We start from the raw sequence: 17,548 nt of genomic DNA on the forward strand, positions 1-17,548 counted from the left end.
AGTAACTTTGTGCCATTTGCAGAAACATGGATAGACTTAGAGATGATCATGCTAAGGGAAGTCAGTCAGACAGAGAAAGACAAATGCTATATGATATTGCTTATGTGTGGAATCTAAAATCAAACATATAGTTACCAAAGGGGAAAGATGGGGGGAAGGGGATAAATTAGGAGTTTGGATTTGACAGGTACATACTACTTTATTTAAAATAGATAGCCAACAAGCTCCTACTGTACAGCACGGGGAACTCTACTCAGTATTCTGCAACAACCTAAGTGGGAAAAGATTTTGAAGCAGAATAGTTACATGTATATGTGAAACCGAATCACTTTGCCATACACCTGCAGGTAACTCAGCATTGTTAATCAACTCTACTCCTTTATAAAATAAAAATTGGGAAAAAACCAAACAGCACTGGATTCCACGAGTCATTGCACATGACGAGAATGTTGCTCAAAGTTGGTAACAGGAAGAAACGGAGAGAGGACTCTGAGGAGCCGTATTTGGGGAGTCGGTGGGAGATGATTTCTGGGCTGTCGCTTCCTGCAAGGGTTTTTGGGATGTTGTCAGAAGGACAGAGGCAGAGGGGGAAAAATTAATTGTGGCAATTGTCTTTGCTGTCTCCGGGCTTGTCACAGTGATGCTGATAAAATCAAATAAGCTGGAAGTGAGGGTGAGTTGTTAGTGTGAGAAATGGTCCAGGATCTGGCAGCTGAGAGAGTGGAGGTGCCTGCACTGTTTGCTCATTATCAAGATTTATTGTTTTCCACTCTGGGAAGTTGTTGGTAAGCAAAAATAAGGTCACTTACACCACTCTGTGAGGTGCTTTGAAATATTTAAAAATGGAAAAAACAAGAGGAATTTAATATCATTTTTTTCTGTGTTTGGAAAATAGGGCAGTGGGTTGGTGGACTGATCATGAGCTGGTGTGAGTTAGATAAAGAGTTTCTGGGACCCCAAAACAATCAACTTCACCTTTTTCTCAAGTGCACACAGAACCTTCTCCAGAATAGATCACATCCTGGGCCATAAATCTGGTCGTGGAAAATTCAAAAAAATTGAAATCATTCCAGTCATCTTTTCTGACCACAGTGCAGTAAGATTAGATCTCAATTACAGGAAAAAAATTGTTAAAAATTCAAACATATGGAGGCTAAATAACACGCTTCTGAATAACCAACAAATCATAGAAGAAATCAAAAAAGAAATCAAAATATGTATAGAAATGAATGAAAATGAAAACACAACAACCCAAAACCTATGGGACACTGTAAAAGCAGTGCTAAGCGGAAGGTTCATGGCATTACAGGCTTACATCAAGAAACAAGAAAAAAACCAAATAAATAACCTAACTCTACACCTAAAGCAGTTAGAGAAGGAAGAAATGAAGAACCCCAGGGTTAGCAGAAGGAAAGAAATCTTAAAAATCAGGGCAGAAATAAATGCAAAAGAAACTAAGGAGACCATAGCAAAAATCAACAAAGCTAAAAGCTGGTTTTTTGAAAAAATAAACAAAATTGACAAACCATTAGCAAGACTCATTAAGAAACAAAGAGAGAAGAACCAAATTAACAAAATTAGAAATGAAAATGGAGAGATCACAACAGACAACACTGAAATACAAAGGATCATAAGAGACTACTACCAGCAGCTCTATGCCAATAAAATGGACAACTTGGATGAAATGGACAAATTCTTAGAAAAGTATAACTTTCCAAAACTGAACCAGGAAGAAATAGAAGATCTTAACAGACCCATCACAAGCAAGGAAATCGAAACTGTCATCAAAAATCTTCCAGCAAACAAAAGCCCAGGACCAGATGGCTTCACAGCTGAATTCTACCAAAAATTTAGAGAAGAGCTAACACCTATCTTACTCAAACTCTTCCAGAAAATTGCAGATGATGGTAAGCTTCCAAACTCATTCTATGAGGCCACCATCACCCTAATTCCAAAACCAGACAAAGATGCCACAAAAAAAGAAAACTACAGGCCAATATCACTGATGAACATAGATGCAAAAATCCTTAACAAAATTCTAGCAAACAGAATCCAACAACATATTAAAAAAATCATACACCATGACCAAGTGGGCTTTATCCCAGGAATGCAAGGATTCTTTAATATCCGCAAATCAATCAATGTTATACACCACATTAACGAAAGATAAAAACCATATGATTATCTCAATAGATGCAGAGAAAGCCTTTGACAAAATTCAACACTCATTTATGATTAAAACTCTCCAAAAAGCAGGAGTAGAAGGAACATACCTCAACATAATAAAAGCTATATATGACAAACCCACAGCAAGCATCACCCTCAATGGTGAAAAATTGAAAGCATTTCCCCTGAAATCAGGAACAAGACAAGGGTGCCCACTCTCACCACTACTATTCAACATAGTGTTGGAAGTTTTGGCCACAGTAATCAGAGCAGAAAAAGAAGTAAAAGGAATCCAGATAGGAAAAGAAGAAGTGAAACTCTCACTGTTTGCAGATGACATGATCCTCTACATAGAAAACCCTAAAGACTCTACCAGAAAATTACTAGAGCTAATCAATGAATATAGTAAAGTTGCAGGATATAAAATTAACACACAGAAATCCCTTGCATTCCTATATACTAACAATGAAAAAACAGAAAGAGAAATTAAGGAAACAATACCATTCACCATTGCAACAAAAAGAATAAAATACTTAGGAGTATATCTACCTAAAGAAACAAAAGACCTATACATAGAAAACTATAAAACACTGATGAAAGAAATCAAAGAGGACACAAACAGATGGAGAAACATACCGTGTTCAGGGATTGGAAGAATCAATATTGTCAAAATGGCTATTCTACCCAAAGCAATCTATAGATTCAATGCAATCCCTATCAAGCTACCAACGGTATTTTTCACAGAACTAGACCAAAGAATTTCACAATTTGCATGGAAATACAAAAAACCTCGAATAGCCAAAGTAATCTTGAGAAAGAAGAATGGAACTGGAGGAATCAACCTGCCTGACTTCAGACTCTACTACAAAGCCACAGTCATCAAGACAGTATGGTACTGGCACAAAGACAGAAATATAGATCAATGGAACAGAATAGAAAGCCCAGAGATAAATCCACGAACCTATGGACACCTTATCTTTGACAAAGGAGGCAAGGATATTCAATGGAAAAAAGACAACCTCTTTAACAAGTGGTGCTGGGAAAACTGGTCAACCACTTGTAAAAGAATGAAACTAGAACACTTTCTAACACCATACACAAAAATAAACTCAAAATGGATTAAATATCTAAATGTAAGACCAGAAACTATAAAACTCCTAGAGGAGAACATAGGCAAAACACTCTCTGACATAAACCACAGCAAGATCCTCTATGACCCACCTCCCAGAATATTGGAAATAAAAGCAAAACTAAACAAATGGGACCTAATGAAACTTAAAAGCTTTTGCACTACAAAGGAAACTATAAGTAAGGTGAAAAGACAGCCCTCAGATTGGGAGAAAATAATAGCAAATGAAGAAACAGACAAAGGATTAATCTCAAAAATATACAAGCAACTCCTGAAGCTCAATTCCAGAAAAATAAATGACCCAATCAAAAAATGGGCCAAAGAACTAAACAGACATTTCTCCAAAGAAGACATACAGATGGCTAACAAACACATGAAAAGATGCTCAACATCACTCATTATTAGAGAAATGCAAATCAAAACCACAATGAGGTACCATTATACTCCAGTCAGGATGGCTGCTATCCAAAAGTCTACAAGCAATAAATGCTGCAGAGGGTGTGGAGAAAAGGGAACCCTCTTACACTGTTGGTGGGAATGCAAACTAGTACAACCACTATGGAAAACAGTGTGGAGATTTCTTAAAAAACTGGAAATAGAACTGCCATATGACCCAGCAATCCCACTTCTGGGCATACACACTGAGGAAACCAGATCTGAAAGAGACACGTGCACCCCAATGTTCATTGCAGCACTGTTTATAATAGCCAGGACATGGAAGCAACCTAGATGCCCATCAGCAGATGAATGGATAAGGAAGCTGTGGTACATATACACCATGGAATATTACTCAGCCATTAAAAAGAATTCATTTGAACCAGTCCAAATGAGATGCATGAAACTGGAGCCCCTTATACAGAGTGAAGTAAGCCAGAAAGATAAAGAATATTACAGCATACTAACACATATATATGGAATTTAGAAAGATGGTAACAATAACCCTATATGCAAAACAAAAAAAGAGACACAGAAATACAGAACAGACTTTTGAACTCTGTGGGAGAATGTGAGGGTGGGATATTTCAAAAGAACTGCATATATACTATCTATGGTGGGGCAGATCACCAGCCCAGGTGGGATGCATGAGACGGGTGCTCGGGCCTGGTGCACTGGGAGGACCCAGGGGGGTTGGGTGGAGAGGGAGGTGGGAGGGGGGATCGGGATGGGGAGTACGTGTAGATCTATGGCTGATTCATGTCAATGTATGACAAGACCCACTGAAATGTTGTGAAGTAATTAGCCTCCAACTAATAAAAAATAAATTAAAAAAAAAAAAAAAAGAGTTTCTGTGAGTATTTACTGCAGAAAAATGAACTGGAGATTTGACAGAAGGAGAATAAACTGGGAGAGTTGGACAATGGTAGCTTTCTTTTTTTTTTTAATTGAAGTTTAGTTGATTTACAATATTGTATTAGTTTCAGGTATATAACAAAGTGATTCAGACATTCATACACACACATTTCAGATTGTTTTCCAGGTAAGCAACAATGATTTACTGTACAGCACAGGGAATTATATTCAGTATTCTGTGATAAACTATAATGGAAAAGAATCGGAAAAAATATGTAACTGAATTGCTTTGCTATAAATCTGAAACTAACACAATATTGTGAATCAGTTATACTTCAATTAAAAAGTAATGCTACATACCCTGATAGTTCAGTTAATCCTTTTCTTCTTCCTTTTACATAGCTCCATTATTTTATTTGTGTGTCTGTGAGCACACGTGCATCTTTGTGTTTAACCTACACAGTTAAGTAGTTCCAATTTTAGAGCTGTAGATTGAGGGGGGAATAGGAATAGAATTGCTGGTATGTTTCATGTATATTCTCACCAGTTTTAAAGATCTAGCTTGCAACCTGTGAGAGCAGAAAGATTAGATAAATATATACTTTAAAAGAGAGGCTGCAGGTATAGAAAATGCAAACATTTTTTCCCTGCTGTTTGGAAAACTCCTCTCAATTCCTTCACTAGATCTGAGTTCAAAAAGAACAAGTTCCTTAAATCCCCTAGTCTGGGTTAATGTGTTTTGTTAGATGCTCCTTTCTTCTCAAAACTTATCTGAATTCATAGGAAGAGTTGAACAAAATTTATAAGGCCTGTGGGGGAAACGATATTATTTGGTTTGTACTGTGGCCCCGCCAGTGAACAGAAGCCCGCACTGTTCTTAGAACGTTTATTAGAGGCTCATAAATGTATATTGAAATCATATTCAAATGAAAAAATAATCCATAGCTAATGGTACAGTCTGGCCTAACATTGAAATTTGCTCATCATAGAAGAGAGAGACAAAGACACTGAGAAAAGACGGAAGAGAGGAAGGCTGTGTTCCATGATGCCAAATGAAGTATTCCCTGACATTAAACTATAAGAAGAAAACCTACTGTGGAGAGAAGTGAAGTCAACTTTGGTATTAATTTTGCAACTTTTGTGTTTCTGAAGGGCATTATGGCTCAGACTGACTTACCTGCAAGAAGGATAAAGAGAAAGGGAAAAGAATGAAGACTGAGAAAGAGAGGAAAGGAAGGAAGACCCAAGAGGAGAGAGAGAGAGGGAGGGGAGGGAGAAAGCAAAGGGACAGTCCAGGTTGATAAGGACGGAAAATGCTTCTCTTTCTTGGTGCCTAGCTGATCTCTGCTGACCTTACCAAGGGTTGCTGAGTGGAGTGGCCCCTTCAGCAACCGGAGCAGAAATGACTCAAGATTGTTAATGATAGTATCCTCCTCATGGCATTGCTGTGAGGTTTGCATGATGTACTGAAGTTCAAGTTCCTAGCATAGTTCCTGGAATGTAGAAAACCTACAGTAAGACAGCTCACTAAAAGACAGTTCATGTTTAGCTAATTGAAGACTTTGGAGCTTTTTCCATGATAAATGTTGCATATCATTATCAAAAATAGTGCTACAATCAATATTTGTGCAAAATTAAAGAAAAAAATTTATTGATTTATTTTTGGCTATGCTGGGTCTTTGTTGCTGTGTGAGGGCTTTCTCTAGTTGTGGTGAGGAGGGGGCTAGTCTCTAGTTGCGGTGCACACGCTTCTCATTGCTGTGTCTTCTCTTGTTGCTGAGTGCGGGCTCTAGGCACACAGCCTTCAGTAGCTGCAGCTCACAGGCTCAATAGTTTTGGCACACGGGCTTTGGTTGCTCCGAGGCAAATGGGATTTTCCTGGGTCAGGGATCTAACCTGTGTCTCCTGCACTGGCAGATTCTTTACCACTGAGCCACCAGGGACAGCTTGTGTACAACTTTTTATGTGAATACACGTTTTCATTTCTCTTGCATAGATTTATATATATACCTAGGGGTGAACTTGCCAGCGCATGTGGTAATGCTATGTTTAAATTTTTGAGGAACTGCAAAGATACTATTCAAATTAGCTGTACCATTTTATATTTTCACCAGCAATGCATGTGGTTTACAATTTCTTCACATTGTTGCCCACATATTTTTGTCTTCTTTAAAAAAAATTTTATTGGTTTATAGTTGATTTACAGTGGTGTCAGTTTCAGGTACACAGCAAAGCAAAGTAGTTACACATAAACATTTTCCCTTTTTTAGATTCTTTTATAGACTGTACAGAGTGTTAAGTAGAGTTTTCTGCGTTATACAGTAAGTCCTTATTAGTAATCTATTTTATATGTAGTAGTGTGTATATGTCCATCCCAATCTCCCAATTTATCCCTCCTCCCTTGTCTGCCTTTTTAAAAAAAAAAAAAAGACTGCAGCCATCCTAATAGTTTAACGTGGGATTTCACTGTGGTTTTGATCTGCAGTTCCTTAATGGATAATGATATCAAGCATCTTTTCATGTGGTTATTGGCCATTTTACATCTTCTTTGGAAAAACATCTATTCAAATACTTTGCCTCATTTTAATTGCTGTTATTGTTGCTTTTTAAATTGTTGAGTTGTAAAAACTCTTTATATATTCTGGATAATTCTGGATAATGATTATTTATTAGATATCTGATTTGCAAATATTTCCTCCATTCTATACAATGTCTTGATTTTACTGATAGAATTTGAAGCACTAAAGTTTTAAATTGTTTCTTCTTCTGTGTTTGTGTGTTTGTGTTTTTGGTGTTTTATCTGAGAAACCACTGCCTCAACCAAAGTCACGGAGATTATTGCCAATGTTTTCTCCTAAGACTTTTTATAAATTTAGCTCTTAGGTCTTTGATCCACTTTGTGTGAACAGCATCTTGCTGTTCTAGTTGATGATTGCCACATCGGAATGTGGGACAATGTTGTCTATGCTTCCAATTTTTCCAAGAGACCAAAAATACCAGTTCTTTGGTGGGAATATTCTGCCTTGAAAAACATTAGCAACCAAGTCAAATTTCATGAAAACACAACAGTGGAGGTGGTCAATAAATACGGCCCTGACCACATGCACCCAGGTACCACACCTCTGGGTTTCCTATTTAACTTTCCTAGTCAGCTAGAAATGTAATAAAAGAACCCCTGTTCTTGGTCTATTCCCAGGTGACACAGTCTTAGGATTTTTTCAAGATTCTAGATAGCAATGTAAGGAGAAGTCTTGAAATTAAACCAATGAGGAGAGAAGGTTTTGAGTCCAAAAGTCCCTGCTCTAAATGAGGGGCTTTAAAATATTTTTAGACATTTGCCTGCTAGCTACCCTGATTTGTCAACCTGAAACATTTTTTCCACATCAAGTTCTTTGGAGAGAGCAGAAATGCGGGGGCAATGCCTGAATTTTGTGAAATTGCAGAAAGATATGATTTATTCATGCTAGATTCTGAGAGCCAACCATGAGGTCATGATGAAAAGGGCTGAGTGACAGGCAGAGAGATGAACTAAAGACCCTCTGCCCTATTGATGGGTTTGGTGAGCAGGGATTTGCCCCCTTCCTCTCTGGGATGACTGATGTTGGGGGAGGGGGAGTCACAGTGGGAAGGAAGTCTGGAGGGAAAAGAGGGTGTGATGAAGGACCCTGAGCAGTGGGCTGTAGCAGTTGCCTGTTGTTTGAGCCCATTCTTCAAATATTGGACTGAGTCAATATTTGAAGAGGCTACCTCTACGAGGAAGCCTTCCCTGACCTGCCAATTTCTCTCCTCTAAAGACCGTATCACAGCCTCTCTGGTTTTCCTAAGCACACTTTCTTCTCTGAGGTCTTGCTCAAACTGGTGTTTGATACTTAGAGATTCCATCAACAGATATTTAATGAGCACCAACTATGCCCCAGGGTTCCCCAATGGCTCAGTGGATAAAGAATCTGCCTCCATTGCAGGAGACACAGGAGATTCAGGTTCAATCCCTAGGTCAGGAAGATCCCCCAAAGGAGGAAAATGGCAAACCGCTCCAGTATTCCTGCCTGAACAATCCCATGGGCAGAGGAGCCTGAAAGGCTAACAGTCCAAAGGGTTCCAAAGAGTCGGATATGACCGAGCAGCTAAGCGCGCACAGCTCTGCCCCAGGCTGTGTTCTAAGGGCTGGTGACGCAGTCGTGAGCAAAACGGGCGGAAATCCCTACTTTCCTGTTGTTTGTGTTCATGTGTGTGTGTGTGTGTGTGTGTGAGAGAGAGAGAGAGAAGCAACGTAACAAATGAATAACTTACAGGTTATAAAGTGAAAGCTGTGGGAAATTTAGAGCAGGATAATGGGATCAAAATCGCAGGAAAGGAGGATGACATTTTTAGTGGGATGGTCAGAAGAGTCTCTGGGTTGTATTCAACTGGCCAGAAAGTTTCTTCTGGTTCTTCTATAAGCTGTTACAGAAAAATCTGAATATTTGAACAAAGGCTTGAAGGATGCTCTTTTTCAGTTAGCACCTTGTGTTCATGCTGATGATTCTGGGATAAATGTTTCCCATGATTTTTTTTAAAGCTTAAAATAGATTTATTCATTTATTCAGCAAACATTTGCTAAAGATCTGTTAAGCATCCTTAAGGTTTCAGCTCAAATGTCAGCTCCTTACAGAGGCATTCCCTGGACACACTTTTCATTGTCTCCTGTTTTAATTTATATTCTATTTTAAAATGAAAACTAACATTTTATGTTTTATTTTTTAAATGAAGCTTTGTTGATGCACAATATGTTACAGGTATACACTAAAGTGATTCCCAATGTTTGAAGGTTATACTTCATTTATAGTTATTATAAGTATTGGCTATATTCCCTGTACTCTTCAGTAAATTCGTATAACTTATTTTATACAGAATACTTTGTCCTTCTTCCTCTTCTACCGTATATTGCCCCTCCCCTCTGCCCTCTTCCCACTGGTACTCACTAGTTTGTTCTCTAGATCCATGAGTCTAGGTATTTCATTTTTATTATATTCACTAGTTTGTTGTATTTTTTAGATTCCAGATGTAAGTGATGGCATATGTTTGTCTTTCTCTGTCTGAGTTACTTCACTTAGTATGATAATCTCTTGATCCATTCATGTTGCTGCAAATGGCATTTTCATTCTTTTTTATGGCTGAGTAGTATTCCATTTTATTCCTCCTTTATCCAGTCATCTATTGATGATACTTAGGTTGCTTTCATATTGGCAATTGTAAATAATGCTGCTTTGAGCATTGTGGTGCATGTATCTTTTTGAATTAGTGTTTTCATTTCTTTGGGGTATACACCTAGAAGTAGAATTGCTGGGTCATGTGGTATAAATGTAAATTTTTTTTAAATTGAAAAATAAGTATTTAACTTTTTTTTTTTTTAGTATTTAACTTTTTAAAAAGAAACTTCATTCTTCTATCTTATTTTTAGGATGGCATTTATCATGACATGGGCTCACCTTATTTGTTTATTTACTTGACTGTTAAGAGAGGAATCTCATCTATTTTGTCTATCAGTGAATTCTCCATGGCTGACACATATTCAGTGCTTAATAAATGTCACTGAATAATGAAAATGCCAGGGATTGTAGTGACCATGGTGTTATGATAGGTTTTGACCTTTGAGAACTTATGTTTAGAAAATTTAGCAGTTGCACTCCTTGGTATTTACCTAAACATATTAAAAACTTATGCCTACACAAAAACCTGTGCATGGATATTTATAGCAGCTTTGTTCATAATTGCCAAGAATTAGAAGCAACCAAGATGTCCTTCAGTGGGTGAATTAATAAATAAACTGTGGTCCATCCACATAATCAGGTATTATGATATTATTCAGTGCTGAAATGAGCTATCAAGTCATGAAAAAACAGGGAAGAAGCTTACATGCATATTATTCAGTGAAAGAAGCCAATCTGAAATGGATACATACTATACGATTCCAAGTCTATGACATTCTGGAAAAGGCACAACTATGGAGACAATGAAAAGATCAGTGGTGACCAGGATTTGGGGAGGGAGTGATGAATAGGCAGAGATCAAAGGATGTTTATACCAGTGAAAATACTCTGTATGAGACCGTAATGATGAATACTTTTCATTATACATTTGTTCAAACTCATAGAATATACAAAACCAGGAGGGAACTGTGATGTAAACTGTGCACTTTGGGTGATAATGATGTATCCATGTAGATTCACTGTAACAAATGTACCATCTGATGGAGGATGTTTTTAATGGAGGAGGCTGCATGTATAGGTGGAGGAAGTAGATGGGGAAAACTTTCATACCTTCTCCTCAATTTTGCTGTGAACCTAAAATTACTCTAAAAATAAAAGTCTTTTTTTTTAAAGATTACATTCTGGTAGTGAAGACAGATACATCTTCTCAAAGCAGAGTATATAAATATACTTACTGGGCAGGCAGGAACATGCGTCTCAGAACCCAGCTGACTGGTAACTTTAGAATGCAAATTAACTGCCCCCCGCCCCCTATTTACAGGGTATCCTACTGGGTCTTTTGAGTGTGTTCAGAGAATTAAACACATATGTTGGGAACTCCTACCATTTTCCGGGCACCATGCCCGCTGCCATAGTCAGAACAGCAGAGTACAGGTGCACTGTTGTGCAGGTGACATGAACAGCCAAGAGAGGAAGTCAGGCTTTAGTCTCGTATTTACGTTGAATAACCATCAGGCTTATCCTGGGGCATTTGTTCAATGTGATCATTGTTCAGTATTTCCCTTGCTTTTTTGGTCAGCTTTTAAAATAATGCCTAGAAATAGATTCATAAGAAAAAACAGAAGCCCTGAGACCAGAGACAGCCTTTTGCCCCATTTCTAGAAAGAACTCATGTGGCAAAAGCATCTCAGCCCAGTAGCTCAGAATTATCTAGAAATTTGTAGGGAGAAAAATAATTTAAGTAAATGGTCCAACGTGCTGGAGAACAGTTCAGGCTTTCAAACACTCTTTCCTTCTTTTCTTCTTTCTTTCTCTTTCTCTCTCTTTCCCTCCCTGTCCTCCTATCGCCTCCCGTCATCCTACCTCCTTCTGCAAAACAACCATTACTGTCATCACGAGGGATCTGCTGAGACAGTGCTGGATGTGGTTCCTGGGGACCAGCTGCTGCTCTGGGTCCCGTCTCTCTCCCCTGCTCCCATCTCTCCTCCCCTTCTTTCTTGCTGGCACGGCTGAGCTGCAGCCATACTGTGCACTTAAAAGGTGTCTCAGCCTCACCTCAGGGGTCCCATGGTCCCACGGAGGAGGCTTAAACTTCTATCAAAGGACAAGTTTCCACGGGAAATAGAACTTCTGTGAAGCAAGTCCTTTTGGGAGGAGGCTGTGTTCTAGCTAGAGGGGAGAAGCAGCCAAGCAGTGTTCCTGCTTGACCCCTCCAAACACACACACAACACACACACAAACACACCTCCACCCCAGGTAAAAGAAAATTATCTAATGAATATCTCGCTGATCCCAATTCCCCAAAGGCAGTGGCTAATTATTAAATTGAGAGACTCGTGGAGCACTTTCCTAAATGGAAAGGCTTATCAAGAATAGATCAGAAAAAAAAAAAAGAGTAGATCAGGAGCAGGTAAAATTAATAGTTATAAACCCATTTCCATAGCAATGGACTTATTACCAGGCATGCCAGCTGCCTGAAAGTAAAAGACCCTTCTCCTTTGGTTTCAGGGAAATGACTTAAAAATCTGTGTGTGAAATGACTGACTGGATTGTCAATCCATTCGTGTTAACCTGGACTTAGGCAGGTTCGTATAGCTGGTCTGCAGGGGGACAGCACAGTGAAGGGGGGCAGCCCTCCCATACAGACCCTACCCCCTTTGCCCAAAGACTGGTTACTTTGGTACCCCAAGGCCAGAGTGTGGATTTAGCTGGATTAAACTGCTGGCAACAGAGAGAGTTATGTTCGTTTTCTTCTAGTGCTGGATTTTCACTTTCTTGGCAGTAGTTTTTCTGAGGTTTACTGAATGCTGAGACCCAGGAGGCATTAGAAGCAGCTCCTTAGATCTGGTTACAAGCACAGAGGAGCCCAGAGAGAAATCAAGGATCTGATCTGATAAGGCCGAGCATCTCTTGCAGGAGGAGACTTGACCGATAAGTGGAGCATCCCGGTGATCAGAGAGGTGACTTTAGGCTGGAGTGTGGCGGCTGGGAAGGGGGGGTGACTGAAGCCAAGAACTGAGTGCCCAGGTCCCTTAGATTCTGAAGTCCCTCTGGCAGTGCCCCAGTAAACAGGGGAGCACCTGTTAGGGGGTTCCCATGTGAGCCCACTCCCATCCTCTCCTGAGGCCAGTCCTTTGTCCAACACATATTCCCTTCCCCGTGGAAAACAACGTGTGCAAATAGATACTTGATGATTTACCCACAACCAGCCAGCTGGGACTCCCTGGCAGTGTAACGTTAATACACTTATGTGTGTGTGCTAGTTGCTCAGTTGTGTTTGACTCTTTGCGACCCTGTGGACGGTAGCCTGCCAAGTTTCTCTAACCATGGGATTCTCCAGGCAAGAATCCTGGAGTGGGTAGCCATCCCCTTCTCCAGGGGGTCTTCCTGACTCAGGGGTTGAACCCGGCCACATCACCTTCATTGCAGGCAGATTCTTTACTGTTTGAGCCACCAGGAAAGCCCTGATACGTTTATACTTCAATTTAAATGGCCGCTCTGTCACACACAGTGATAGCAGAGAGTTTCTTAAACCCTTGGCTAAGTGGAAAAAATGTCAGGCATGACTAATTCTAATGTAGTGCTATTTGGGGTAGAATTCCACATCAGACAGGTCAGTGTCATGTATATCCACTTTTCAAAAAAATGGTGCTTCAGTTTAATTCTAAGTGTAATTTTGTAAGTAAGTCAGGTTATAGACATTACTTAATTTTTATTTCCCCCCATGTAAGAAATTTTCCACAATTAAAAAAATTTTATTGGGATAAAGTGAATTTATTGGGTTATAGCTGACTCATTGGAAAAGACCCTGATGAAAAGACCCTGAGGACTCTAGAGGAGAAGGGGGTGACATAGGATGAGACGGTTGATTGATGGCATTACCAACTCAATGGACATGAGTCTGAGCCAACTCTGGGAGATAATGAAGGATAGGGATGCCTGGAGTGCTGCAGTCCATAGGGTTGCAAAGAGTCAGACATGACTTAGTGACTGAACACCAAAACAGCTGATTTACAATAGTTTCAGGTATACAGCAAAGAGAATCTGTTATACATATATCCACTGTTTTTTAGATTGTTTCCCATACAGGTCATTACAGAGTATTGAGTGAAGTTCCCTGTGCCATACAGTAGGTTCTTATTAGTTATCCATTTTATATATAATAGTGAGTATATGTCAATCCTAATCACCCGATTTATTCCTCCTCTCCTCTCCCTTTTTCCCATGGTAACCATAAGATTGTTTTCTATTATGTATCTGTGACTCTATTTCTGTTTTTGTAAACAAGTTCATTTTTACCTTTTTTTTTTTTAGATTCCATGTATAACAATTTCATATGATATTTGTCTTTCTTACAAGGAGCTAGAGGGAAGATTTAAAGGACAAATTTACGATAGCTATTTTGTCAATACTGTGGTTTTCTCCCCTCCTAAAGTTTTCAGTGGGAGGGAGCTGTCCGTGATAGGAGATTCTGCTAGGCAAGAATCTCTACACCTGAGTGACTGAGGTTTTAGGAGCTATGAATCAGTCACACTTGCTGTTAACATTCCTTGGATCCAGGTACAGCTAGATTCAGGATGATAGACACAGACTTATGGAAGAAAGTCACGAATCCCATGCTGGGTGGCTTTTTAACTTTCTGTTCAGTAACTTCTCCTGTCAGGACAGGAGTCAGCCTATAATTTACGAGTTCATGTCAGCGATGAGAGGCTCTCCCTGTGTCGAAAGGTGCTGAGAATGGCACTTCTCCTTTTCACTTTTGTGTGCCCTGTCCACTTTCTCCCCCTCCTCCAAATATATGTACCATGTTGTAACTCCGTGAAGGAAGGCAGGTGGGGATTTCTTATATTACATCCCATCCCATCCCATTTCAGGTGGACATGAAGAGTCCACCATGGTCCCTTACTGTGTGGCTTATAGTTGATATCACAAACCGTGCATGTTGTGGGGTCCTTTCCCAAGATTGGTCTCATTATGCTCCCACAAGTCCATGTAGTCACCGATGTTCTTCCCAAATTCTAAAGCTCAGAGTTTGAACCACAGGTCCACAGACACACAGGTAAGTAGCAATAGAAGCAGCCAGATCCAGGCTACGTCTCAGGGCTGGAGTGATGGTGGCCCTGGATGAAGGGTTTGGCCACGTCCTGTGTGTGGCCCTTGGATCATGGTGGAGGCACACGCGGGGCTGGGGAGGACAGAGCTGTGACAGTGCCCAGAGATGTGGCGCGGTCTGATCTGCTCCCTCGGGGAAGGACGGTCAGCTTTCCACAGAGCCCTGAAGACGGATGGTGCATCCACTCTGAGGTGTGGGTCATCTGTGGCAGCCTGTGAATCAGGCTCTATCGACACTGCTGTGTGACTTGTTGAACTTGGCGATCCTTCTTCAGTTTGACAAAGAGGAATGTGGCAAGGCATCTCGTGCTTGACATTCTGCTGAATCTCAGTTTTAAACTGCACTTTACCATGTGTGTTTGTTTTCCAGAACAAATGGCTCCTTCTACGAGATCTTGCAAGTGGACTTCGGAGTTGACAACAGCAGTGGCCTGTCCGGCGCCCAGCAGATCACCTGGCAGGTGGAGTACCCTGTGGAGGACGCCCCGAGGGAGCTGGTCATCTCCGAGATCTTTGTCAGCCAGACCTCCTTTGTGGGCATCGTCCCACTTGCAATGGTGAGATGTCAGGCTGCAGAATCAGTGTCACAAAGATGTTTTCTTTAAGGCCTTTTTTTTTGCCTTGCCGTGTAATTTGTGGGATCTTAGTTCCCCCACCAGTGATCAAACCCAGCAGTGGCTTCCCAGCAGTGAAAGCCCCAAATCCTAACAACTGAACTGCCAGGGAATTCCCTGAGTACTTTTTTAATATTAAAAAAATGAGCATTTTGTAATCTGCTGTTTTCTATGCACCAGATGAAGCTGTTTGAACAAGGGAAATGCACTTAAATTATATTTTATTTACCCGCTTGCCTTTAATGCCTCCTTAAAAACTATTCAAAGTTTGCTGCATAAATCCCTTTCCTTTGTGAATGCTGTTGAACCATGTCCTGGAGAACCTGTGTTTCTTTTTCTTTTTTTTTGTCTCATCCTGTATCCATCTCAGGACCAAGTGCTCCTGAGAGAAGATGGTTGCGTTGAAATCCATCAGGCATGTGTGATGGGAACAGCTGCTCTGAGTCTATGCTGAGTGACCAGTTGACAGTGGCTGGTCAATTGCCCTGAGAGTTGCCACGTAGCTTAGGGATTGGAAAACTCTAAAATGTATATGGACAGAAAGAGCCTTGTTGGGAACTGACCAGCTGAACCTGGATAGGGTCCCAGAGTCCATGAAACCAGCTATGTTTCTGTTTCTGGCCTGTGGGTGACCAGCTTTCTCCTCTGAGCTTGGCCAAAGCTCCATTCATGACCAGGCTCAGGGGCCACATCTGAGAACAAGGTCATGGACAAGGTTCCAGAACCTTAAAGGATGGTGCTGGTGTGTCCCAGGAATAAACCCCAGGAGCACCATATTCCTAATACCCTTCCCCACACTGGAACTGTTTAAATGCATTCTGCACTGCTTTGACCTTCCTGTCTAGAACCAAAGAGAGAGGGTCCACACTCAGTGATTCAGGACATTCTGGGGGTGCTTCTATCATCCATACTCAAGTTGGGTACCAGGGGTGAGATCCTTGCAGATAAAACCCTGTATCCTACAATTAACTCTGCAACTCCCATATCTGTGTTCTTGACTCTTCTCTCTCCTCCAAAACATGCTTGCCCCATCTCCCCACATCTGATTCCTTCTCTTTGGTTCAACCGATAGAGAGATACCATCCCCGACCACAGTGACCAAACTGGCTCTCTGTCCCCTTGCTCATCACCCTCTGTCCACATCCTCACCCTCATGGATCTTCTTCATAGATATTATCAGTGTTTGAGATTTAGGATTTATCATCTATCTTCCTCCCCAGAAGGAGAGACCCATGACTGTAGGCTTCTGGTCAGTTTTGTCCACAGCTGGGTCCCCAGTACCTAGAACAATGCCTGGGACACTTAGTATTTGTTGAATGAAGGACTGAATCCCATGCTGTAATCTGAGCTACTGGGATCATCTAGTTCTTGAAGGCTAGATAGATGGGGATGATCTGCATCAGCAGTGATCTGCATTTTGTTTGAGGGCAGTCACCTGGGGAAATGCTAACTGTGCCTCTTTCCCTTCCCTTCTGCTTCCCTATCCTGCCTGCCTCCGCTTTCCCTTCCCTTCTCTTCTTTTCTTTATGAAAGCATGAGTTTTTTCTTTTCTCCCCCACCCCCAGCTCCCCAATATGTCTCTCACTGTCTTTCACTTCTCTCTGGTTTTCTGTCCAATTACCCAGCTCTGAGCTTAGAGATTTCTTTCCAGGGGTGGCTTGGCGTTTAGGGCTGCAGCCCACCATTCTACTATAGTTCTTAAAACTAAAAAGCCCAGCTCAACTCATGCAGATTTAAAAAAAAGTTATCTTTCAAAAAGGTTGGAATCAAAAATGAACACACTTGATGAGTTTCTAGGCAGCTGGACACAGAGGTTCAGGCTAGGAAAAAGCAAGAGATAATCAGACTCCTTTTTAGCCAAATTGACCTAAAACTTTATGCCAAGGCTTGGGCACAAATACTTCTCTATTGCAAACAATATTCATGTGTCTACTCTGTGTTCTGGTGAATGGTGATGAACAGATACACACAGTCTCAGCTCTCTGGGTCCTTGCATTCTAGGAGAAGAGAGTTCAGAGTACAAGAAACAAGTACATTTGACCACTGCA

At 40.6% G+C, this 17,548-nt stretch overlaps 1 protein-coding gene across 1 annotated transcript in view; it reads left to right on the plus strand.

Moving 5' to 3' along the window:
- The window catches only part of TMEM132B (transmembrane protein 132B), a 383,545-nt gene that overhangs the window by 284,903 nt on the left and 81,094 nt on the right, over window positions 1–17,548 (plus strand). The window contains exon 4 of the mRNA XM_061142113.1: window positions 15,257–15,443. Within this exon, the coding sequence (XP_060998096.1) occupies window positions 15,257–15,443 (187 nt within the window). The remainder of the gene's footprint in view (window positions 1–15,256; window positions 15,444–17,548) is intronic.

Source organism: Dama dama, chromosome 5, assembly GCF_033118175.1.
Source record: "Dama dama isolate Ldn47 chromosome 5, ASM3311817v1, whole genome shotgun sequence".
NCBI classification, from domain to species: Eukaryota; Metazoa; Chordata; class Mammalia; order Artiodactyla; family Cervidae; genus Dama; species Dama dama.